Here is a 26,779-nt window from a genome sequence, read left to right on the forward strand (position 1 = left end):
AGACAGATACTGTCTGTCATACTTAAATTCCCTCATGGTAGTGCCTTTGAAATATCTCTACTCTGTGTGATTTCACCTACAAACAAGCAACAAATGAGTGCATGCTCCTAGACAGCCATAAGAACCAAAAGGAATAGTCATTGACTCTGACTTTTGTGACATAGGTGCCACTTCCCTAGTCCAAGCCACCAGCACCTCTTCCTGGATTATTTTCAGTCTCAAATGGCTTTCCTGGTTATGCACTTTCGCTTTTGCAATCATTCTTTCTTGTAGCTCAATGGTCCTAAGACAACCAGAAAGAACACTGCAGGAGTCAGCACTGTGGGACATCAGATAAAGCCAGTACCGCATCCAATGCCAGCTTCCCATATCGCTATGCCAATCTGAGCCCTGCTACTCCACTTCCCATCCATCTCCCTGTTATGTACCTGGAAAGTGAGTGGAAAATAGTTCAAGGAGTTTCTGGCTCGTGTCTTCAGCCTGGCTCTGTACCAGCTGTTGTAGCCTTTTGAAGAGTGACCCAGTGGATGGAAGATTCATAGTCTCCTCTCCTCTCTTCTCTCCTCTCCTCTCCCCTCCTCTCTCCTCCCCTCCCTCCCCTCCCTCCCCTCCCCCTTCCTCCCTCCCCTCGCTACTCCCCTCCATATATATATATATATATATATATATATATATATATATATATATCTGTCTTCTTTCAAATAAATAAATTTCATTCTTCTGTGGGTAGATATGCAGTTTCTCCAATATCTGTTTTGAAGAGACTTCTCTTTCTCCACTGTGTGTTCCCAGCACCCTTTCCACCAATAAAGCGAGCCTAAATGCATAGGTTCATTTCTGGCCTCTCCATTCTGTTCCAGTGGTTAATGTTTCTGTTTAGGCTAGTCTCAAGCTTTGTGACATAGTTTGGCTTCAACTTTGAACTTTGTGCTCAAGAGCGCTTTGGCTGTTCAGTGTCTTCTCTGATTTTATATGAATTTCAGGATTGCTTCTTTCCATTTCTGTAAAAATGATGTAGGCATTTGGATGATGATTGCATTGAATCTGCTCTGGATAGTATGGACATTTTAATAATCTTAATTCACCCAATCTACAAACATGGAATCCTTTTCCTTTTATTTGTGTCTTATTCCATTTCTTTCATCAAAGTTTTATCATTTTCAGTGCTTTGGTTATATTTATTACTAAGTATTTTTGTACCTATTGTAAATGGCATTGTTTTCTTGATTCTTTTTCAGATAGTTTGTTGGTGCATAAGAATTCCACTGAGTTGTGTGTGCTGCTTTAGTATCCTGAAACTTAGCTGTGTTTGCTTATTATTTCTAGCAGAGATTTGGTTCATTCTTTAGGATTTTCTATGCATAAGATGATATCATCAGTAAACAGCATCAATTTCACTACTTCTTTTCCTATTTTGATGCCTTCCATTTCTTTCTCTTGCCTAATTGCTCTTCCAGTGGCCTCCTGCTACTGCTTTTTATATGTTAATTTCATATCTTGCATCTTTTTATTTAACTTATGGGTTCTAATACATTTTTCTGTGGTCTTTAGAGTTTTCATATATAAGATCGTGTCATAGGGATGGGCATTCAGCCTAGCAGTTCTTTTTTTTTTTTTTAATATTTGTTTTTCATTTGAAAGAGTTAGAGAGAGGAGGTCTTCCATCTGCTGGTTCATTCCCCAATTGGCCACAATGGCTGGAGCTGCACAGATCTGAAGCCAGGAGCCAGGAGCTTGCTCCAGTCTCCCACATTGGGAAAGGGGCCCAAGGACTTGGGCCATCTTCTACTGCTTTCCCACGCCATAGCAGAGAGCTAGATCAGAAGTGGAGCAGCTGGGTCTCTAACCGGCACCCATATGGGATGCCGGCACTGCAGGCAATGGCAATACCCACTTCACCACAGCGCTGGCCCAAACCTAGCAGTTCTGACACCAGTTAAAACACCCATGTCCTATGTCAGAGTACCTGCATTCCATCCCCAGCTTCAGCTCCAGAATGCAGCTACCTGCCAGTAAAGACCCTAGGAGGCAGCAGTGATGGTGGAAGTAGTGGGGTCTAGATTGGTTTCCCAGTTCCCAGCTCAGCCTGGCCCATCCCTGGTTTTTGTGGCATTGTCTCCATCTCTCTGCCTGTCATGTGAACAAATAATCAATCTTAAGATTATATCATCTAGACGTGAGGCAATTTTACTTCTTCCTGATTGAGTGCTCTCTCTTTCTTTCTTTTTTCCTTTTTTTTTTTTTTTTTTTTTTTTTGTCTAATAGCTCTGGCTAGGACTTCTAGTACTATAATGAATAGAAGTGGTAAGAACTGGTCCTCTTGCTCTGTGTAGGATCTCAGAGGAAGCTTTCAGCCTTTCTCCAGTTGGTTATAATGTTAGCTGTGGGCTTTTTACAAACAGCTTTTGTTGTGGTGAGATGATTTTCTTTTATACCTGTTTTGTTCAGAGTATAGCAAAGCACTGGCCCTCAGCCCCACATTTTTTAAAAACTAATTATCAGGGGCCCACACTGTGATGTAGTGGGTAAAGCCAGTGCCTGCAATGCCAAATCCCATATGGGCTCCAGTTTGAGTTCCAGCTGATCCACTTCCAATCTAGCTTCCTGCTAATACTCCTGGAGAAGCAGCAGAAGATGGCACAAGTACTTGAGCCCCTGCACCCATGTGGGAGACCCAGAAAAAGCTCCTGGCTTTAGATCAGCCCAGCTGCAACCATAAACCCATGGATGAAAGATTCTTTCCCTTTCTCTCTCTCTCTCTCTAACTTGCAAATAAATAAATAAAACTAATAAGCCAGTCCCCAAAAGACAAATACTATGGTTTTTATAAAAAGTGATTTTCATAATCTCACTGTTATGTGGAATCAAGAATACTCAAGCTCACAGAAGCCAAAGTAGGATAGTGGTTGTCTGAGGCTAAGTAGAGGGAAATGGGGCAAGATGGGCAAAGGATATGAAGTATTCTTTTTACAAGATGAATAAATTCTGGAAATCTAATATACATCATGATTATGATCATTAGCAAGACTGTATTGTATGTTTGAAATTTGCTGGAAGATAAATCTTAAATCACCTCGCTACACACACACAAATACTATGTAGATGGTATATGTAGGCTAATTAACTGATTGCCATTCTCATTGAACACAGTGTTCATATATCAAAACATCCAATTGTGTACGTGAAATACATACAATATTTATAAGTCAACGATATCTCAATAAAGCTGTTGAAAGAAAGAGTCATCACACAGAGAGGTTATAGTGGCAGCTTCTTTGGTTTTATTTCCAGTGTTCCAGTTTTCTGGAACAAGTCCCATCGTTAGTGTGTGTGTGTGTGTGTAGCCCTGCGGCAGCTTTGAAGCAGAGATGAGTAGTTGGGATAAAGACAGGGCCAGGAAAGCTTCAGATATTCCCTTCTCAGAAAATATTTGCCACATTCTAAACGTATCAGTGAAAGGCCTGACTTTGTTGATTTTTGTTTTTGTTTTGTTTTGCTGTTTGTGACATAGATTATGTATGATGACAGTTATGAATTATATTTTTGTGATAAACCCTGCAATAGGTTAATTATAATTGCTTTTTTTATTTCTTTTAACTTTTATTTAGTAAATATAAATTTCCAAAGTACAGTTTATGGATTACAATGGCTTTTTCCACCCCCATAACTTCTCTCCCACCCGCACCCCTCCCATCTCCCACTCCCTCTCCCATTCCATTCACATCAAGATTCATTTTCAGGCCGGCGCCGTGGCTTAACAGGCTAATCCTCCGCCTTGTGGCGCCGGCACACCAGGTTCTAGTCCCGGTCGGGGCTCCGGATTCTATCCCGGTTGCCCCTCTTCCAGGCCAGCTCTCTGCTATGGCCCGGGAAGGCAGTGGAGGATGGCCCAAGTCCTTGGGCCCTGCACCCGCATGGGAGACCAGGAGAAGCACCTGGCTCCTGGCTTCGGATCAGCACGATGCACCGGCCGCAGCGGCAATTAGAGGGTGAACCAATGGCAAAGGAAGACCTTTCTGTCTCTCTCTCTCACTATCCACTCTGCCTGTCAAAAAAAAAAATTCATTTTCAATTATCTTTATATATAGTAGATCAATTTAGTATATACTAAGTAAAGATTTCATCAGTTTGCACCCACACAAAACACAAAGTGTAAAATACTGTTTCAGTACTAGTTATAGCATTAATTCACATTGAACTACACATTAAGGACAGAGATCCTACATGAGGAGTAAGTGCACAGTGACTCCTGTTGTTGACTTAAATTGACACTCTTGTTTAACGTGTCAGCAATCTCCCCAGGCTCTAGTCATGAGTTGCCAAGGCCATGGAAGCCCCCTGAGCTCACTGACTTTGATCTTATTTCGACAAGGCCATAGTCAAAGTGGAAGTTTTCTCCTTCCTTCAGAGAAAGGTACCTCCTTCTTTGACGGCCCGTTCTTTCTACTGGGGATCTTTCATTTAGGGTGGGTTTTTTTGTTTTTTTGTTTTTTGTTTTTTGTTTTTGCCAGAGTGTCTTGGCTTTCCATGCCTAAAATATTCTCATGGGCTCTTGAGCCAGATCCGAATGCCTTAAGGGCTGATTCCGAGGCCAGAGTGCTATTTAGGACATCTGCCATTCTATGAGTCTGCTGTGTATCCTGCTTCCCAAGTTGGATCGTTCTCTCCCTTTTTGATTCTATCAGTTAGTATTAGCAGACACTAGTCTTGTTTGTATGATCCCTTTGACTCTTAGACCTATATTTATGATCTATTGTGACCTGAAATTGATCACTTGGACTAGTGAGATGGCATTGGTACGTGCCACCTTGATGAGATTGTATTGAATCCCCTGGCACATTTCTAACTCCACCATTTGGGGCAAGTCAGCTTGAGCATGTCCCAAATTGTACATCTCCTCCCTCTCTTATTCCCACTCTTATATTTAACAGGGATCACTTTTCAGTTAAATTTAAACACCTAAGAATAATTGTGTGTTAATTACAGAGTTCAACCAATAGTATTAAGTAGAACTAAAAAAAACATACTAAAAGGGATAAAGTATTAAATTGTACATCAACAGTCAGGACAAGAGCTGATCAAGTCACTGTTTCTCATAGTGTCCATTTCACTTCAACGAGTTTCCTTTTTGGTGCTCGGTTAGTTGTCGCCGATCAGGGAAAACATATGATATTTGTCCCTCTGGAACTGGCTTATTTCACTCAGAATGATGTTTTCCAGATTCCTCCATTTTGTTGCAAATGACCAGATTTCATTGTTTTTGACTGCTGTATAGTATTCTATAGAGTACATGTCCCATAATTTCTTTATCCAGTCTACTGTTGATGGGCATTTGGGTTGGTTCCAGGTCTTAGCTATTGTGAATTGAGCTGCAATAAACATTAATGTGCAGACGGCTTTTTTGTTTGCCAATTTAATTTCCTTTGGGTAAATTCCCAGGAGTGGGATGGCTGGGTTGTATGGTAGGGTTATGTTCAGGTTTCTGAGGAATCTCCAGACAGACTTCCATAGTGGCTTAACCAGTTTGCATTCCCACCAACAGTGGATTAGTGTCCCTTTTTCCCCACATCCTCTCCAGCATCTGTTGTTGGTAGATTTCTGAATGTGAGCCATTCTAACTGGGGTGAGCTGAAACCTCATTGTGGTTTTGATTTGCATTTCCCTGATTGCTAGTGATCCTGAACATTTTTTCATGTGTCTGTTGGCCGTTTGGATTTCCTCTTTGGAAAAATGTCTATTGAGGTCCTTGGCCCATCTCTTAAGTGGGTTGTTTCTTTTGTTGTTGTGGAGTTTTTTGATCTCTTTGTAGATTCTGGTTATTAATCCTTTATCGGTTGCATAGTTTGCAAATATTTTTTCCCATTCTGTCAGTTGCTTCTTCACTCTCCTGACTGTTTCTTTTGCAGTACAGAAACTTCTCAATTTGATGCAATCCCAAATGTTAATTTTGGCTTTGACTGCCTGCGCCTCTAGGGTCTTTTCTAGGAAGTCTTTGCCTGTGCCTATATCTTGCAGGGTTTCTCCAATGTTCTCCAATAATTTGATGGTGTCAGGTCGTAGATTTAGGTCTTTAATCCATGTTGAGTGGATTTTTGTGTAAGGTGAAAGGTAGGGGTCTTGCTTCATGCTTCTGCACGTGGAAATCCAGTTTTCCCAGCACCATTTGTTGAATAGACTGTCCTTGCTCCAGGGATTGGTTTTGGATCCTTGATCAAATATAAGTTGGCTGTAGATGTTTGGATTGATTTCTGGTGTTTCTATTCTGTTCCATTGGTCTATCCATCTATTTCTGTACCAGTACCATGCTGTTTTGACTACAACTGCCCTGTAGCATGCCCTGAAATCTGGGCCCCTGTACCCACGTGTGTGTTAGCCTCTAGCTTTGTTTTGTTGTACAAGATTGCTTTAGCTATTCGAGGTCTCCTGTGTCTCCATATGAATTTCAGCGTCATTTTTTCCTGATCTGAGAAGAATGCCTTTTGTATTTTGATTGGTATCGCATTGAATCTATAAATTGCTTTTGGGACAATGGACATTTTGATGATATTGATTCTTCCAATCCATGAGCATGGAAGATTTTTCCATTTTTTGGTATCCTCTTCTATTTCTTTCTTTAAGATTTTGTAATTCTCATTGTAGAGATCTTTAACGTCCTTGGTTAAGTTTATTCCAAGTTATGTGATTGTTTTTGTGGCTATTGTGAATGGGATTGATCTTAGCAGTTCTTTCTCAGCCATGGCATTGCCTGTGTATACAAAGGCTGCTGGTTTTTGTGCATTGATTTTATATCCTGCTACTTTGCCAAACTCTTCTACGAGATCCAATAGTCTCTTAGTAGAGTTATTTGGATCCCCTAAATAAAGAATCATATCATCTGCAAAGAGGGATAGTTTGAGTTCTTGCTTCCCAATTTGTATCCTTTTAATTTCTTTTTCTTGCCTAATAGCTCTGGCTAAAACTTGCAGAACTATATTAAATAGCAGTGGTGAGAGTGGACATCCCTGTCTGGTACCAGATCTCCGTGGAAATGCTTCCAACTTTTCCCCATTCAATAGGATGCTGGCTGTGGGTTTTCATAAATTGCTTTGATTTTGTTGGGAAATGTTCCTTCTATACCCAGTTTGCTTAGGGTTTTCATCATGAAAGGTGTTGTATTTTATCAAATGCTTTCTCTGCGTCTATTGAGATAATCATATGGTTTTTCTTCTGCAGTCTGTTAATGTGGTGTATCCCATTGATTGATTTGCGAACATTGAACCATCCCTGCATACCAGGGATAAATCCCACTTGGGGATTTATCCACTGGGTGGATGATCTTTCTGATGTGTTGTTGCATTCTATTGGCCAGAATTTTATTGAGGATTTTTGCGTCTATGTTCATCAGGGATATTTGTCTGTAATTTTCTTTCAATGCTTCATCTTTCTCCGGCTTAGGAATTAAGATGATGCTGGCTTCATAGAAAGGATTTGGGAGGATTCCCTCTTTTTTGATTGTTCTCAAATAGTTTGAGAAGAATTGGAGTTAGTTCTTCTTTAAATGTCTGGTAGAATTCAGCAGTGAATCCATCTGGTCCTGGGCTTTTCTTTGTTGGGAGGGCCTTTATTACTATTTCAATTTCCGTCTCAGTTATGGGTCTGTTTAGGTTTTCTATGTCTTCCTGGTTCAATTTAGGTAGGTTGCATGTGTCCAGGAATCTGTCCATTTCTGATAGATTTCTCTGTTTGCTGGCATACAAGTCCTTGTAGTAATTTCTGATGATTCTTTTTATTTCTGTGGTGTCTGTTGTTACGTTTCCTTTTTCATCTCTGATTTTATTGATTTGAGTCTTTTCTTTTTTTAGTTAGTTGGGCCAATGGGGTGTCAATTTTGTTTATTTTTTCAAAAAACCAGTTCCTCGTTTGGCTGATTTTTTGTAATTTTTTTTTATTCAATCCTGTTGATTTCTTCTCTGATTTTAATTATTTCTCTTCTCTTACTAGATTTGGGCTGGTTTGCAGCAGTTTTTCTAGATCCTTGAGATGCATTGAAAGCTCATTTATTTGGTGCCTTTCCAATTTCTTGATGTAGGCCCCTATTGCTATAAACTTTTCTCTTAACACTGCTTTTGCTGTATCCCATAAGTTTTCTGTTATCCTCATTTACTTCCAGAAAGTTTTTGATTTCTCTTTTGATTTCTTCTATAACCCATTGTTCATTCAGGAGCATGTTGTTCAGTCTCCATGTGTTTGCATATGTTCTAGGGATTCCTGAGTTGCTAATTTCCAACTTAATTCCCCTATGGTCTGAGAAGCTGCATCGTATGATTCTAATTCTTTTGAATTTGTTGAGACTTGCTTTATGGCCTAGTATGTGGTCAGTCCTAGAGTAGGTTCCATGTACTGCTGAGAAGAATGTAAATTCTTTGTGTGTAGGATGAAAAGTTCTGTAGATATCTGTTAGATCCATTTGGGCTACAGTGTCGTTTAAATCTACTGTCTCCTTGTTGATCTTCTGTCCTGTTGATCTGTCTATTTCTAAGAGTGGAGTATTGAAGTCCCCCAGTACTATTGTATTGGTGTCTAAGTCTCCCTTTAAGTCCCTTAACATATCTTTTAAATAAACTGGTGCCCTGTAATTAGGTGCATATACATTGATAATCGTTATATCTTCCTTTTGAATTGATCCCTTAATCATTATATAGTGCCCCTCTTTGTCTCTCTTCACAGTTTTTGTGTTAAAGTTTATTTTGTCTGATATTAAGATGGCTACACCTGCTCTTTTTTCATTTCTGTTGACATGGTTTATCTTTTTCCAGCCTTTCACTTTCAGTCTGCATGCATCTTTGTTGGAAAGATGTGCTTCTTGTAAGCAGCAAATAGATGGGTTTTGCTCCTTAACCCAATCAGCCAATCTGTGCCTTTTTTTTTTTTTTTTGACAGGCAGAGTGGATAGTGAGAGAGAGACAGAGAGAAAGGTCTTCCTTTGCCGTTGGTTCACCCTCCAATGGCTGCCGCGGCTGGCACGCTGCGGCCGGTGCACTGCGCTGATCCGATGGCAGGAGCCAGGTGCTTCTCCTGGTCTCCCATGGGGTGCAGGGCCCAAGCACTTGGGCCATCCTCCACTGCACTCCCGGGCCACAGCAGAGAGCTGGCCTGGAAGAGGGGCAACAGGGACAGGATCGGTGCCCCGACCGGGACTAGAACCCGGTGTGCCAGCGCCGCAAGGCGGAGGATTAGCCTAGTGAGCCGCGGCGCCGGCCAATCTGTGCCTTTTAACTGGACAGTTCAGGCCATTAACGTTCACTGTGACTATTTATAAGTAGTAACTTTGCCCTGCCATTTTCCCAAAGATATTTTCTAATATATGCTTTGAACTTCCTGTGATCTTTTGCTGTGAGGTTTCCTTCCTTTACCTTCTTTCATATTGATGACCGTGTTTCTGTGTTTCTGTGTGTAACACATCTTTAAGTATCTTTTGCAGGGCTGGACAAGTGGCGACAAATTCTTTCAATTTCTGTTTGCTATGAAAGGTCTTTATTTCACCTTCATTCACAAATGAGAGCTTTGCAGGATATAATATTCTGGGCTGGCAGTTTTTCTCTCTTAGTACCTAGGCTATGTCTCGCCATTCCCTTCTAGCTTGTAGGGTTTCTGATGAGAAGTCAGCTGAGAGTCTAATTGGAGATCCTCTGAGAGTAATCTGACATTTCTCTCTTGCACCTTTTAGAATATTTTCTTTATGTTTCACTGTGGTGAGTTTGAGTACTACATGTCGTGGTGAGGATCTCTTTTGGTCATGTTTACTAGGGGTTCTATGAGCTTCCTGTACTAGGATGTCTCTGTCCTTCTCCAAACCTGGGAAATTTTCTGCTAGTATCTCACTAAAAAGACCTTCTAATCCTTTCTCCCTCTCCATGCCTTCAGGAACTCCTAGAACCTGAATGTTGGTTTTTTTAATAGTATCCTGTAGGTTCCCAACAATATTTTTTAGATTTCTAATTTCCTCTTCTTTTCTTTGATTTGACTGTATAGTTTCCTGTGCTCTGTCTTCTAAGTCCGATATTCTCTCTTCTGCTTCACTGACTCTGTTTTTTAAGGCTCTCTAATGTGTTTGTCATTTGATCTATTGAGTTCTTCATTTCATTTTGATTTCTCTTCACTATCACACTTTCCTGTTCTACTAGTTTCTGCATTTCATTTTGATTCCTACTTAAGATTTCCTTTTCATGAGAGAGGTTTTCTATCCTGTCCAGTAAGGATTTCTGTAGTTCAAGAATTTGTTTTCGAAAACTTCTAAATGTTCTTATCATAAATTTTTTGAGATCTGCTTCTTGCATTTCTTCTATCTCATCATCTTCATAATCTTGGCTTGGGGTGTCTTGTTCATTTGGGGGCGTCATAATGTCTTCCTTGTTCTTGTTTCCTCGGTTTCTGTGTTTGTTACTTGGCATTGTGGAGATATTCTTTGGATTCTTCTTCCCACGCTGTGGTGTTTTTTTTCTTGTTATACTATGACTGTATTAAGTGGACTGTCTGCTTTTGGAGGAGCCTTAGAGGCTTGAGATGGGTGTGGCCAGAGAAAGGGTGTGCCAAAGGTGACACACTCAGGTTAGGCATGGTAAAATCTCTCTCTCTCTCTCTCTCTCTCTTTTTTTTTTTTATTCAGAAGGGAAGTAATTCCGCACAGCTGAGCAGAATTGAAGGTAGTCAGCTTCCGATCTCTGGCTCCTGTGGGTATTTCATTGGTCTGTTCTTTCCCAAGGACCACACAAAGAATCTCTGCTGCCCTCAGTGTGGACTCAAATTCTCCTGCAGTCTCCCACCGGGTTGCCAAGGTTACCGACTTGTAGCATCTCTGGAGGGTACACACGTGAACTCCGTGAGTTCTCTCACCCACCGTCTGTTTTTTCACAGTCTCAGTTCATTAGCTCCACACATTCACTAGTTCCTAACCTCCTGTTATTTCACCCCTCCAGAGTCAGGTTTTTCTGTTTGAGGGCAGGCACAGCTCTGAGGTCGTGCAGCTTTTACATATGTACAAAATGGCGCCTGCTCTTTGTCTTGCTCGCCTTTGCGAGGTTCGCAGAGAGAGAGAAACTCATCTGTACAGGTCCCCCCCCCCTTTTTTATTTTTTTCCTCTTTCCTCTAGTTAGCCTGGTGAACTTTCCCCAGTGGGGCTTCAAGCCTCGTTCCCTCTAGGTTCTATCTGCCATTTCCCGGCCAATGTCTCGGGTTACTGAGAGTTTGCCTCATCTCCCCTTCCAGCGCAGATGCGTAGACTCCATGGTTGGGCTCCGGAGCCGTGGGTGTCCTTGCTCTCCCCGTAGGTTGTCTGTGTCACATCCACTAGATCTGGAAGAGTTTCCTATGCAATTTTTTCGCTGAGCCTTTCCCTGAAACTACAGTAACTCCACTTTTATTAAACTATCTTTTCCCAGACTATCAGTGCACGTCCTCACTATTCCGACATCTTGGTTCATTATAATTTCAAGAAACACACTGAAGGCCATTTGCGTGGAATGATAGAGTATGTCTTGGATTTGTTTTATAGTAATCCTGTAGGGTTTGAGGAAATACAATTACCCATGTTTTGATGGTTGTTGAAGCTGGTTAACAACTCATCGGTTTATTATATTATTCTCCCGAACTCTGAGTTTTAAAATCTCAATAGCAATTTAAGAGAAAGGAGAAAGATATGGAAATTCATCTGGGTCAGGACATGACTGAGGGAGACAACTCTAAGACTGCACCACTTTGTTCAAAAAAAAAGCACAAAGATGCTCTAGCACAACAACCTCATTGGCTCTCCTCTCCTTCCTTTCTTGTAGATCTTTTATTTGCTCACAGTCATGGGTACAAGTTTCTCAGCTGAGCTTAGCAAAGAATGCCAAGATCTGGAATCCAGCTTTAAAGAATATATTAAGAACTTCAGGGAGGAAAGAAAAATCATCTCTCAGGAAACCATTCTTTCAATCAAGTCACGCCTGAGCAGAGGAGACATTCAAGGCGCACATTCCATAATCAGTGGTATATTAGAAAATATTGACAAGGTCCCACTCAATGTCGCTGTGACAGGGGAGTCAGGATCAGGGAAGTCCAGTTTGGTGAACTCCCTGAGAGGGCTGGGACACGAAGAAGAAGATGCGGCTCCGGTTGGGGTAGAGGAGACAACCATAGAGAGAACGCCATACAAACACCCGAATTTTCCCAACGTGACAATTTGGGACTTGCCTGGCATCGGAACCACTAATTTCCAGCCGAAAGATTATCTGGAGAAAGTCAAGTTTGGTGAGTACGACTTCTTCATTATTGTTTCTGCAACACGCTTCAAGAAAAATGACCTAGACCTGGCCAAAGTTATAAAAGCTATGAAGAAGAACTTCTACTTTGTGAGAACCAAGGTGGACTTTGATTTACAAAATGAACAGGAATTTAAACCAACTACCTACGTAAGAGAAAAGGTCATAGAAGAGATTCGAAACAAATCTCTGAAGGAATTTCAAGAGAATAACATTGAACCACAGATCTTCCTAGTCTCCAACAAAGATTTGTCTGCGTTTGATTTCCCAATCCTGATGGACACCCTACTAAAGGATCTCCCTGCTCAGAAGCGCCACATGTTCACGCTTTCCCTGCCCAAGATTACGGAGGCAGCCATTGATAGAAAGAGGGACTCCCTACAGCAGATTGTCTGGCTAGAAGCCTTCAAGGCTGGAGTTTTGGCGACCTTTCCTGTGGTGGGCATCATAAAGGACAATGATGTGGAGAAGCTGAAGGCCTCCCTACATCAATATCAGGTCCACTTTGGAGTGGATGACGCATCCCTGCAGAGTCTGGGTAAGGATTTGCGAGTGCCTGTGGAAGAACTCAAAGCCGCCATTAAGTCTCCCTATTTGTTTGACACTGAACAGGACCAAACAATAGGGGAAAAGCTTTTGGAATATTTGGAGATTTTAAGTTCAGTTGCTTTCACTCCTCTTGCTGCAGGTCTTTACTTTATGAAAGTCTTCTACCTGCAATTTCATTTCCTTGACACAGTGACCAGTGATGCTAAAGTTCTCCTTAAAAAGTCATATTCCAGAAACCAGTTGACTTCCCAATAGACAAAAATCATCTGCATGTTTGAAATTCTAATTTGTAGAATAATGTAGCACAGTGGTTGTTGGCAACCCATCTACTGAGTTTGCTCTTGCTATCCAGGCAGCAACTCATACATAATGATTGCATGTCCCTTTTAGATGTACCACGGGAATGGGATATTTTTGAATATGGTCAGAGAGCTAAATATCATGCATCCACTTTCAATGAACCACCACATCAGATGATTTTACCTCCTTTAATGTAGCTGTGAACTTGACAACCATTTTCCTTCCTGACATAAGCTCTTTGAAACCCAGTTGTACCCCATTCCCTTCAACCTTGTGATAACATCCTCTTTCTGCATGGTTGTTTGTGATGTAGCCTGACTTTCCTGCATCTGACTGATCCAAACTCACAGCTGCTGACGGTGATAAAGCTTGTTGGTCAACAGCAGAGTCACATAGGTGAGCTTCCTCTTCTCACCGTCTTAAAGCAGCCAAACCCCAGCTCCCATGGGAAAGCCCAAGGTATAGCACCTGTGGTCCTTATCAAACACTGGCCCCACAGGCCCACTCACTTATCCTTGGTTCCCGCCCACTAGTAGAGCTCCATGCTACTGCTGTACTTCCTGTCGATGTCGTCTCTAGGTTTCTAACCTCTGATTCCTGGGGAAACTCAGTTTCTTCTGTTTCATGCATTTTAGTGTCACCTCCTTGTGTCTCAGCTGACAAACAGGGAAACCTCTGTCTCCATGCTCCCCCAGTCAGGGCTGTGCTAGAGACAGCCCATTTTGGTTTATGCCACTCTTAAGAGCAAAACAGCAAGAAATCGTATCACCATAAAAATCACAACTTTGATAAAATCATAAGAAATCTATTTCATCGGACTCCTTCTCCAAAAAGTTACTAAAAAATTTATAAGTCTGTGCTGATAGGAGAGAGGAAATCTCTGACTTATTATAGTTTCATGGCTCTTTATTGTCAGGATGGTGAGAAAGTTCTATAATCCCCTTGTGATACCAATAATGCTTAAGAAATGCCTGATAGAAGATATTTGCTGGGGCAGGCACTGTGGCTTAGTAGGTTAAGCCTCTGCCTGTGGTGCTGGCATACCATATAGGCACCGTGTCTTTTCCTAGCTGCTCCTCTTCCAATGCAGCTCTCTGCTAATGGCTTGGGAAAGCAGTAGAAGTTGGCCCAAGTGCTTGGACCCCTGCACCCAAGAAGAAGCTTGGAAGAAGCTCTAGCCATGTGGACATTTGAGTAGTGAACCAATGTATGGAAGATCTCTCTCTCTGCTTCTCCCTCTCTGTGTCTTTAACGCTGCCTCTAAAGTAAATAAATCCTTTAAAAAATGCCTACTTCTTGTGAGTGGTGTGAAGAGTGAGCATACAGAATGTTCTTCATATATTGTATAGCTCAATAACTTAGCCCTCATAATTATTTAAAGAAACAAAAAAAGTATCTGTTGTTGATATGTGATACTCTCAATAAACATGGAATGCTTCAAATTGATTGTTGTTAGTATTATCTTTATTTAATGATAACCTCCATCATCTTGTTTTCCTCAAAATGAAATAAACAGTACCTGGGCTGGAAAGGCTGCACGAAACACCAGATGAAGGGTTGTGACTCACTTTGAGTGGTGGTTCCTTAGTTCAGGCTGCCGTATCCCATAGAGTGGGTGGACTAAACAGCATAAATGTGTTTGTCACACTTCTGAAGACTCAAAGTGGGAGATGTAGGTGCCAGCATGGCCGGGTCCATGGGGAAGGCATTTTTCCTATCTATGTCTTTGGTCATGGGTTCAGAGAGAGTCTCTTCTCTGCTCCATTTTATTATAAGGACATCACTTTCATCACTAGGGCCCCATTCTCATCACCCAGTTTAATTATGTTCCAAAAGCCCCACCTCCTAATATGATCCCATTAGTGGATAGGTTATTGACATGCATATGTTGGAGAAACAAATGTGCCATCCGTAACAGGTGGGTTATACAGGTTATGCATATGATTTATTTCCTTTCTGATTAGAACCCGTGACAGTTCTCATTTTACCAACATCATACCTGCTAAGTATTTTGCAAAGATATTGAGTATCCTTTATCAAAATGCTGGGACCAATGGGTTTGTGGTTTGGATTTGGGAATATTTCTGTGTACACGATGAACCAGCTTAGGAATGGGAACCATGCCTAAAGGCAAATTTGACTTATGTGTCATATACACATTATGCACATTGGCTAAAGTAGTTTTGTACAGCATTTGTAGTGTAGCTATGTTTTGACTGCAACGCATCATGTGAGATCAGGTGTGGTATTTTCTACTTCTTATACCATCCCAATGTTTAAAACATTTTGGCGGCCGGCGCCGTGGCTTAACAGGCTAATCCTCCACCTTGCAGCGCCGGCACACCGGGTTCTAGTCCCGGTTGGGGCGCCGGATTCTATCCCGGTTGCCCCTCTTCCAGGCCAGCTCTCTGCTATGGCCGGGGAAGGCAGTGGAGGATGGCCCAAGTCCGTGGGCCCTGCACCCGCATGGGAGACTGGGAGAAGCACCTGGCTCCTGGCTTCGGATCAGCGTGAAGCGCTGGCCGCAGCGGCCATTGGAGGGTGAACCAATGGCAAAGAAAGACCTTTCTCTCTGTCTCTCTCTCTCTCACTATCCACTCTGCCTGTCAAAAAAAAAAAAAAAAACATTTTGGCTATGAAAATTTCAGGCTAGGAATACTCAGTTGTTTTGAAAATAGCAACGTGAATCAGTCTATTTTTGTTACTATGGTGAAATACCTGGGTACTTAAAAAGAGAAGAGGTTTACTTAGCTCACAGTTTTGGAGTTGGCAAAAAAGCATGACACCTGCTCCCATGAGGGCTCCCTTGACTTACTTGTCATGGAGGAGGGCACTACAATGGCAGGAGTTGATAGAGACAGAAACAGACAAATCCCACCACCAGGCAGGGGCACAAAGAGTCTGCAAGGTGGCCAGGCTTTTCCTATGTTATAGTCCTCTCACAAGAACTAACTCAGCAGCCCCATGAGAATTCCTTCACTCCTTTCTGAGCACACAACCCCTAAGGACCTCTGACCTAGAAGATCACACTTGTTAACACTGTCGCACGAGGACCAAGCTCTCAGCTTACAAACCCTTGGGAGACAAACTCAACTCATCTGCAAACCATGGCAAACAAACCAACACACAAAAGCAGTAGAGAAATGGGAAAGTCTGTATGAAATAAGTGAACCAAAATATGAAAGAAAACTAAGTTGATGGGGAATAGACGAGAAAATGAGAATTGGCTTGGCAGTAGGGTGAGGCCTGTGGACTGTGGCATTACAGTGATGAGATCAAGCCTGGATACACAGTGTAACAATAGTTCCATGACACCTATTTGTGGTGATCCCTTAACCTTCAAAGGAACAGTTGCACTTGTATATGTAGTATTGTCATATTAATGACTGTAGGATAGGCTGGCTTCAATAGACCAAACGTTTAATAAGCAAAAGCAATGTATTTCCTTGCAGAGATGGATGCAGTTCAGGAGGAGCAAGGGAGAAATCTGGAAAAAAGGAAATGCATTATTCTAAGCCTTCCTCATCTTTCATCAGTTTGTGGACTCTGAATGCTCAGGTGAGTGACAGCAGTGATTAAGATCTGAGTAGGGGTCTGAGAAAAACTGCTGAGAAGGATGTCGCCTCTCAGGGACTCGCTCATCCTCCTTTTCAGATGTGATAGGACGGGCTTCTGGAGAGTTAGGACGATCTGGTTTACAGAACTGTATTTTGGAATTGTCATGATATTGGGATGATTACCATGGGAGCTGGGCAATGAGTTGCTGTCCATCAAAATTATATTCTCTCGTGATCATGCTGTTGAACATCCCTACTCTTTATATGGCTTCACCTTCAAAGGAGCAACATATGGGTGCATGTTCATAGACAGCTATGAGGACTCAAAGAACTAATCATGTAGAGTTAACAGGTTCAATCCAACTTTGGTGACACCAGTGCCACCTCCCTAGTCCAAGCCATCATCATCTTTTCCTGGATTATTTGAATTCTCAAGTGCTTTCTAGGTGCTGCACTTTCCCTTTTGCAATCTTTCTTCTTGTAGCTCAGTGATCATTAAGAACCAGAAAGAAACCAGCAGGGGCTGGCATCCCATATCAAGTCTCAGCTGTTCCACCTCCAATCCAGTTTGCTGCTAAAGCCCTTGGGAAGGCAGTGGAAGATGGGCCAGGTGTTAAGTCCCTGCCAACCATGCGGGAGACCTGGATGTAACATGGAATTCCTGGCTATTCCTGGCTCCTGTCTTCAGCTTACACTAGACCTGACTGTTGCAGCCTTTTGGGAAGTGAACTAGCACATGAAAGATTGACTCTCTCTCTCTCTTTCTCTTTCTACCTCTCTTTCTCTCTTTCTCTCTCTTTCTCTTCCCTACTCCCTTTCAAATAAATAAATAAATTTCATTCTTCTGTAGGTGAATATCCAGTTTCCCCAACATGATTTTGTGTTGCAAGAACTGTCCTCCATTGTGTGTCCTTAGCAGCCTTTTCACCAGTCAGCTGACCATAAACACATAGGTTCATTTCTGGCCTCTCCAGCCTGTTCCAGTGGTTAATGTCTGTTTTTAATGCTAGTCTCATGCTGTTTTAATTTCTCCAGCATTTTAACGGTTCGAAATCAGGTAGTGTGATGTCTTCTACTTTGTGCTTAACATTTTCTGATTTCGAATGAATTTGGGATAGCTTTTTCTATTTCTGTGAAAATGACATTGGAATTTGAATAGTGATTGCACGGAATCTGCTTTAGATAGCATGGGCATTTTAAGAACATTAATTTATCCAATCCACAAACATAAAATATTTTTGCATTTATTGCTGTCTTCTTCCATTTCTTTCATCAGTGCTTTATATTTTCAATGTACAAATATTTTCTCTTCCTTGTTATATTTATTACTAGGTATTTTTGTTCCTATTGTAAATGGCATTGTTTCTTGATTTGTTGTGAGAGCTTAAGAGTTCCACTGAGTTGTGTGTGCTGATTTTGTATCCTGAAACTTGGCTGTGTCTGCTTATTACTTCTAGCAGAGTTTTGGTGCATTCTTCAGGATTTTCTGTGCACAAGCTGATGTCACCAGTAAACAGCAACAATTTCACTGCTTCCTTTCCTATTTTGATGCCTTAATCTTGCCTAATTGCTCTGCCAGTGGCCTCCAGCTACTGCTTCTGGTATGTTAGTTTTATATCCTGCAACATTACTGATTTCATTATGAGATCTAACACTTTTCACATAGAATTTTCACATAGGAGATCATGTAATGGGGATGGGCATTTCATTTAGCAGTTAAGATGCCAGTTAAAATGCCTGTGTCCCACATCAGAATACATGCATTCAGAGCCTGCCTCCAACTCCTGTCTCCAGCTATCTGCTAACGAAGGCCTGAGAGGAAGCAGTGATGGTTGAAGTAGTTGTGTTCCTGCTATCCATGTGGGAGATCCAGATTGGTTCCCGAATTCCCAGCTTCAGCCTGGCCCATCCGTGACTGTTGAGAACATTTGGGGATTGGAAGCTCTCTCGTTCTCTCTCCCCCTCCCTCCCTCTCTTTCTCTCTCCTTCTCTTTCTGCTGATTCACTCCCCAAATGGCCACAACAGCCAGGGCTGAGCCAGGAGCTTCTTCCAGATCTCTCCCATGAGTGCAGGGGCTAAGTACTTGAGCCATCTTCCACTGCTTTCCCAGGCCCATTAGCAGGGAGCTGGATCAGAAGTAGAGCAACTGGGACTCAAACCGGTGCCCAGATGGGATGTCAGTGTTGCAGGTGGAGACTTAACCTACTATGCCACGTGTTTCTCCAAATGCACATCCCTGCAACGCTGCAGAAAGCCGTTAGTGATGTAGTAGTAACCCGAGCTCTCCTCCCAGTGAGCCCACAGGATTGGAGTAGGGTTGAAACAACTGGACTCTATTGCCCTACACTGTATAGGTCTGGGGGATAAATACTCCCTTCTTTGCCATTTCAAGGTGAAATTTGTCAATTTCTTAATGGAGATAGGGAGGAGATTTGACACCAGGAGACACTCGTAGTGATCTCTGAGAAAGCAACATTCCTTGTTTTATTCATGATACAAATTACGTAAATAAAAATGTGAACTTTTGATCCAAAAGAGTTGAAGAGAAGTCCATGCTCTTCTTCATTATAGAAATACACTCTTCACGCAAGTTCCTGGACTTTTCTCTATATCAATTGTTTAAATAAAAATACTAGTATCTAATTCATAGGAGTATTATGTAATTTAAATGAGAAAAAATAATTCAAAGAAGATAGGACATGACTTGGTAAATGCACAATAAATGCTTGGTAGCTTGGTAGATCAGTAACAGTCATCCAGACACTTATGATAAATAATGTCCTGTCTAGGCTAAAAACATACCAAAGTCTAATAACCCACCCTAAATATTTCTATATCTACAACTTCATGCTCAAATTTGGTATTAACATCAGTAGTCCAGGCTGGCGCCATGGCTCAACAGGCTAATCCTCCACCTTGTGGCGCCAGCACACCAGGTTCTAGTCCTGGTTGGGGCGCTGGATTCTATCCCAGTTGCCCCTCTTCCAGGCCAGCTCTCTGCTATGGCCCGGGAAGGCAGTGGAGGATGGCCCAAGTCCTTGGGCCCTGCACCCACATGGGAGACTGGGAGAAGCACCTGGCTCCTGGCTTCGGATCAGCACGATGCGCCAGCCACAGTGCGCCGGCCGCAGCGGCCATTGGAGGGTGAACCAACGGCAAAGGAAGACCTTTCTCTCTGTCTCTCTCTCTCACTATCCGCTCTGCCTGTCAAAAAAGAAAAAGAAAAGAAAGGAAAAAAACATCAGTAGTCCAGCAACTCAGTACAATGGTTAATTTAATTTTCTTCATGTACTGTCATTAGCTTACAGAATGTCACTCCAGACACAGAATAAAGCATTGTTCCCTGTTTTACCAAACACATCAACCATGCACCATGTCTGTATGTGGTATGCTTTAAAGATTGTGTTGAAATTCAAACGGGTCAGTTAACTTGTAGTCCCCCAAACCAGTGGGCAGCGAGGAGGGAAATTTCCATCACAGCTTTAGGTGGCACATACCAAGGATCAGCATCCCACATCAGAGGGCCTGGATTCCAGTCCTGATTCCACTTCTGATGCCAGCTTCCTGCTAACGCAGACGCTGGGAGGCAGCAGTCATGGATCAAGTGATTGAGTTCCTGCTGCCATTCTCGTGGGAGACCTGGATTGCATTCTCAGCTCCCAGCTTCCGCCTGGCCCAGCCCTGGTTGTTGCAGGCATTTGAGGAGTGAACCAACAGATGTCTCCTCTTTCTCTTTCTGCCTCTTTTATTTTTCTTTTCTGAAGATTTATTTGAAAGGCAGAGTTACAGAAGGCCGAGGCAGAGAGGGAGAGAGAGAGATCTTCCATCCGCTGGTTCACTACTCAGATGGCTACAATGGCTGGAGCTGAGCCAATCCAAAGCCAGGAAACAGGAGCCTCCTCCAGGTTTCCCACACGGGTGCAGAGTCCCATGCATTTGGGCCATCTTCCAATGCTTGCCCAGGCCATAGCAGAGAGCTGGATCAGAAATGGAGCAGCCAGGACTGGAACCAGCACCCATATGGGATGCCAGCACTGCAGGTGGTGAATTTACCAGCTACACCACAGCACCAACCCCCTCTTTTATTTTTAAAACAAATAAAACGGCTCCCAAGACTAACATAAATTCTATGTGGTTCTCCACACAGCATTAACAGTCATCTCTTACACCAGAGCCACAACGCATCCTAGGGCAGAATACTTTTTTGAGAAGCACCTTTCTGACATATTTGTGCTTTCTGACTTTGTGCAAGTTCTGTCTTCAACATTGGAGGATATGACCCTTTGCCACTAGGGGGCGCTGACTCATAGCTGCACATGTTGGGGGAACTCAGGCTGGCTTAGAGCAGTTACTGTTCCCTAAACCTCTCCTTTTTGTCTAACACACTTTTCTAAAACTTTCCATCTGTTTTTGCTATCAGGAATTTTAGAGCCAACACTTGCAAGTTTTCTTGACCCCCACTTTGTTCCCTACATTTTTCCATCATTGTCTTCATATTTTAGAATCTGAATGTTTTGTTTTCACAATCGATCTTATATAAATCCTATCAAAGAATTTTTCTTTTGAATTTCTCCTTCCTTTATAACATCTTACTCTCATCAGCTCTCAATCACCCATCCCAGCCATCACAGGAGTGAATTCATGAAAGGATCGATTTTTACTTTAATCTCATACTCAGTTGAAACACAGCACATGTAATTTATGATCAAATGCCCTATTTCTCAAGAACAATGTTACTGTCTTGATACCTAGAGCCACAAGCTCTCTTTTTACAACAAAATGAAAATAACTGCTGATTATCAGTAATTTTACAGCATTGCATCACAGAACGTTTTCCTGTAATAGAGAAAAGCTGCTGTGATGCTTGTTCTAAACAGAATGCCTGTGCCCAGTGGAAAGTGAAAGCCCACATCTCACTCCATGGGTGCAAAGTCACAGTTGGATAGGAGTAAAGTCTGATGATCTTTCTCTCAATAGGGTTACTGTGGATAGCAATGTGGTGTGTAACTCACTATCTACAAGAGAGGATTTTGAATGTTCTCATCACAAAGAAATAATAAATGTTTGAGGTGATACATATGGTAATTATTCTGATTTGATTGCTACACAATGCAGTCACATATCAAAATATCATATTGGGCTCCATACACATATACAATTATTGTGTCGATAAGCAAAAAAATTGAAAATCAGGATAAGTTCTCATATAATAGGATAGTTGGATTATCTTGTCCATTCTGAGTTCTATATAGCATGTGGTATATTTCTGATTAGGATTATGTCTACTAGGAAAGGGAAACAGACTTCTCTGGAAAGTTTAAGGAAAGAAGGAGAAAGGGGTCCTTTAGTCACTTTGTTTAAAAATTTTTTTTAAAAAAATATTTATTTATTTATTTACTTACTTATTTGAAAGGTAGAGTTGCAGAGACAAAGAGAGTAAGAGAGAGGTTTTCTATCTGTTGGCTCACTCCCCCAAATGAAATGGCTGCAATGGCCAGAGCTGGGCCAATCTGAACTGGGCCGATCCAAGCCTGGGACTTCTTCCAGGTTTCCCACATGGGTGCAGGGGCCCAAGGACCTGGGCCATCTTCTACTGCTTTCCCAGGCCATAGCAGAGAACTGGACTGGAAGTGGTGCATCCAGAACCTGAACCGGTGCTTAGATGGGATGCCAGCACTGCAGGCAGCAGCTTTACCCGCAACGGCACTGTGCCAGCCCCCTCTTTATTAACTCTTTAAATTGTTTTTCTTACATATGCCCAGTATAGGGCTTCTCTTCCTGAAGACTCGCTCCAATGGATAAAGCTCTCTGAGAAGTGTGCAGCCAGTGCTCCACTAAGCAAAGACCAGAGGAAGCTCTTAGGGATATCTGATTCATTCTTGCAGCAAAACCTACACATTGGGAAAATCTCTTAGGATTCCTAAGTCATTGGGTTTTACTGGAGTTGACTCTCGAGAAACACAACCAGGCTCTTTTCTATACTACAAATGGCTATTCCTTTTTTTTTTTTTCAGTTCTCTATTAAACATCTCTGTTTCAGCCGGCGCCATGGCTTAACAGGCTAATCCTCCGCCTTGCAGCGCCGGCACACCAGGTTCTAGTCCCGGTCAGGGCGCCGGATTCTGTCCCGGTTGCCCCTCTTCCAGGCCAGCTCTCTGCTGTGGCCCGGGAGTGCAGTGGAGGATGGCCCAAGTCCTTGGGCCCTGCACCAGCATGGGAGACCAGGAGAAGCACCTGGCTCCTGGCTTCGGATCTGCGTGGCCTTTGTGGGGTGAACCAACGGCAAAAAGGAAGACCTTTCTCTCTCTCTCTCACTGTCCACTCTGCCTGTCAAAAAAAAAAAAGAAAGAAAGAAAGAAAGAAAGAAAGAAAGAAAGAAAGAAAGAAAGAAAAGAAAATGTGAGCTATTCTGGGAACTAGAGCTTGAAATGTAATGTATGTGATTATTTGGGACAGGAAAGATATCTAAATTCAGATGATTCTTTGATTCTTTTTTTTTTAACCTGCCCTTAGTTTTCTTCTATGGAGATTTCTGTGTCAAGAACACTCAAAGATGATGACAAATTTCAAGAAAGTTGTCTTTATGTTTCATTTTATTCTCTGAACTTTAAATATCTTTCTGATTAATTTTGAAATGAAAGTTGCAAAATAATTCTGGAATCTATTTCCATTTCCTTAAGATCTCTATTTCCCCCTTCTGATTGTAAATATACAAAAGCATTTTTGCAGAATGTTTAAGTTTATTGAAACTTTGTGAGCAGAGGCTTTGACAAATATTTTGTTGAAATCTATTCCTGCAACACAAATATCAAAATCATAGGCTGTGCACTATGAAAATACAATTCTGTATTTCAGTGAAGACCAAAAGCTTAAACCGAGGCTTCCAACTAATTATGAAGACTAATGGGGATTTCTTTTAAGAGTTTTTGAATATTTTATAAATCATGTTTAATACTGTAACAATTCTGCCAGTGCCGCGGCTCACTAGGCTAATCCTCCACCTGCAGCACCAGCACTCCGGGTTCTAGTCCCAGTCGGGGCGCCGGATTCTTTCCTGGTTGCTCCTCTTCCAGCCCAGTTCTCTGCTATGGCCAGGGAGGGCAGTGGAGGATGGCCCAAATCCTTGGGCTCTGCACCCGCATGGGAGACCAGGAGAAGCACCTGGCTCCTGCCTTCGGATCGGCACAGCGCGCCGGACGCAGCGGCCATTGTGGGGTAAACCAACGGCAAAGGAAGACCTTTCTCTCTGTCTCTCTCACTGTCTAACTCTGAAGTAAAACAAACAAACAAACAAACAACCTGTAGTAATTCCATGAAGGCCAGGAGGCATGTTTTGCCAGTTTGTTACTTTTTGTTTCTTCTCTTGGGCCCCCTTACACGTCTAGGTTACTGTAACATTGGGCACCTCAGATCTCTGCTGACTAACATTGGTTTCTCTCCGGTTCAGCCCTACCAGACTAAAGCTGAAGGTTTTAGAGAGAAGGGCTACCTCCTGTCCTCTTCCAAAGTTAGGGAATCCATAGCCTTTGCTTAAAAAACAAGCAAAAATTTCACAATGCATCATCTGTGTTCTTAAAACTCTTACTTGGCCATCTGGGCTGCAGGGCGGTAAGTGTTGCCGCAGCTTCAACACAAAGGTAGTTTCTCTCCTCTGTCGTTCTGCTTCTGTCTGCTGGTCACCCACAGACTGCTTTCACGTCCCAGGTATTCAAGGGCCCTCTCCCAAGACTGACTCTCTCTCTCTCTCTCTCTCTCTCTCTCGAGGTTGGTAAGATCTTGAGGCTGCTTATGTAATTAAAAGCCACTCCTGAAAATGCCTACAACAGCTGAGGCTGGGTCAGGAGAGAAACCAGGAGCCCAGAACTCAATCCAGGTCTCCCATATGGGTGGGCAGGAACTCAAGAACTTGAGTCATCAGCTGCTGTCTCTCAAGGTGTGCATTGGCTGGGAGCCAGAATCTGCAGTGCAGCCAGGACTCAAACCCAGGCACTCTGATAGGGGATGTTGGCATCCAAGCAGCATCGTGACCACTGCACCTAATGTGTCCCCCACCCCCTGGGGTCAGTCAGAGGCAGGCAGTTACGGTAGTCAAGGACCATGCAGGAGAATTCCTGAAAGAGCAGGTTCCTGCACTATCAGGGAGGGTGGATTGGATGATCTCTGTGTTATCTCCAGAGTCTCTGAAACCAGCACTATAAAGATAAAACATTGTATTTGGGGCTTGCCCTGTGGCGTAGCAGGTAAAGCTGCCACTTGCAGTGCCAGCATCCCACATGGGCACCGGTTCAAGTCCTGGCTGCTCCACTTGCGATGCAGCTCTCTGCTATGGCCTGGGAAAGCAGTAGAGGATGGCTGAAGTCCTTGGGCCTGGGAAAGCAGTAGAGGATGGCTGAAGTCCTTGGGCCCCTGCACCTGTATGGAGACCCAGGAGAAGCTCCTGGCTCTTGGCTTCTGATTGGCCCAGCTCCGCCATTGTGGCCATTTGGCAAGTGAACCAGCAGATGGAAGACCTCTCTCTCTCTTTCTCTGCCTTTTTTTTTTAAACTCTGACTTTCAAATAAAATAAATAAATCTTTGAAACAAAAACAAAAAACCCTTGGTCTTCTAGGAATCTAATAGGATTAACTCCCAAAATTCCCTTGGACCAACAGCTGCATTTCAGAACAGGTTATATCGCCATCTGGTGGACAACCTCAAAGTTCTTCACATTCATCCACTCTGAAAACAGAATGATTCTTTTATTAGCCTGTGCTACACGTTTCACAGACCTGAGATTGTTAGCAGACACAAGGCGTCTGTTTACTTGGGGTGTTGCCAAATAATTGGCTTCAAGTGATAGCTGCTCAAAGGAAAGCTTGACTTACTTAGGAAAAGAAAAGGACACAGTGGAAGCTGTAGTTTCCTAAAGAAACTGCCTATGCCAGAAGCAGTCTGCATGGACTTACGTGCGGGGTGGTGTGTGTGTGTGTATAAGAGAGAGAGAGACAGAGACAGGTGTTCAGGATGTAGAAAAGAGAGAATGGGAGGGTGCTTTCTGTCCAAGCAGCATGCACCCTCATTCGAAAATCACACACTGGTCTCTGAGCTTCCCTTGTGTGTCAGGATGCAGATCAGCAAGGTAAGCTGTCCTGAAGCATCCTCTAAGACAAGCTCAATGGAGTAAAGCAATTCCCATTCTCGGCCCAGCTCCTGTGACCTGCCTCTTGCCTAAATCCCACACTCTTGGTTACAGAATCAGACAGCAAAAGGCTCCATAGCGCCTAAACACACATAGAGCCTAAATCCTGCAACTGCCAGTTCCCCATCTGTTCATCATGGGCCGAATTGCACAAGACTAATCCTATGTTTGTATGACAACAATCTCCAGGCTTTCCTCCAGTGGGTCATCCAAAAGTTTAAGTTCCAGGCAGTTATTATAGGGAAACAAAGTTCCCAGGGAGTTCAGCGCAATCCTTCTCAAGTGTAGAAAACTGCTTTTCAAATGGAGAATTCCTGGGACAGGCATTTTGGGCAGTGATTACGATGCCACTTGGGATGTCTGTATCCTATATTGGAGTCCCTGGGTTGGAGTCATGGCTCTGCTTCCATTCCACTTTCCTGCTAATGTACACCCCAGGAAGCATCAGGTGATGGCTCAAGTACTTGGGTTCCTGTCCCACCTGTACCCACCCAGGGAACCTGAATGAAGTTCCTATCTCCTGGCTTCAGCCAAGCCCAGTTCTGCCTGTTGTAGGCATTTCAGGAGTGAATCAGCAAATGGAAGATTCTCATTCTCCCTCTCTCTCTCTCTTTCTCTCTCTCCCTCTCCCTCTCCCTCTCTCCCTCCTTCCCTCCCTCTCTCCCTCTCTCCCCCTCTCATTCTCCCCCCATATCTCTCTCTCCCACCTGCCTCCCAAAATAAAATGAAAATCAATCAATCATTCAAAATGCAGAATTCTTACCTCTATCCTGGGCCCACTAAATCAGAATCTCTGTAGCTAACAACCAGGACTGTGCGTTTGCAAAAGCTCTCCAAGTGACTTTGGCACATAATAAAGGGTTTTTAAAAATAATTTTTATTTATTTATTTGACAGGCATAAAGACAGAGAGAAT

The 26,779-nt window shown here is 42.8% G+C and overlaps 2 protein-coding genes across 3 annotated transcripts in view; one reads left to right on the forward strand and one right to left on the reverse strand.

Annotated features, from left to right (window-relative positions):
- The window catches only part of LOC133757903 (interferon-inducible GTPase 1-like), a 49,645-nt gene extending 35,187 nt beyond the window's left edge, over positions 1-14,458 (forward strand). For both annotated transcript variants that reach the window (XM_062188824.1, XM_062188825.1), the window contains one exon: positions 11,809-14,458. In XM_062188824.1, coding sequence (XP_062044808.1) covers positions 11,830-13,083 — 1,254 coding nt within the window. In that variant the 5' untranslated portion in view covers positions 11,809-11,829 and the 3' untranslated portion in view covers positions 13,084-14,458. The remainder of the gene's footprint in view (positions 1-11,808) is intronic.
- A 4,670-nt stretch (positions 14,459-19,128) lies between these two features.
- Positions 19,129-26,779, reverse strand: part of SMIM3 (small integral membrane protein 3) — a 34,463-nt gene continuing 26,812 nt past the window's right edge. The window contains exon 3 of the mRNA XM_062188830.1: positions 19,129-19,890. The gene's annotated coding sequence lies outside the window, so the exon portion shown is untranslated. The remainder of the gene's footprint in view (positions 19,891-26,779) is intronic.

The sequence above is a fragment of the Lepus europaeus genome, chromosome 4, assembly GCF_033115175.1.
Source record: "Lepus europaeus isolate LE1 chromosome 4, mLepTim1.pri, whole genome shotgun sequence".
NCBI classification, from domain to species: Eukaryota; Metazoa; Chordata; class Mammalia; order Lagomorpha; family Leporidae; genus Lepus; species Lepus europaeus.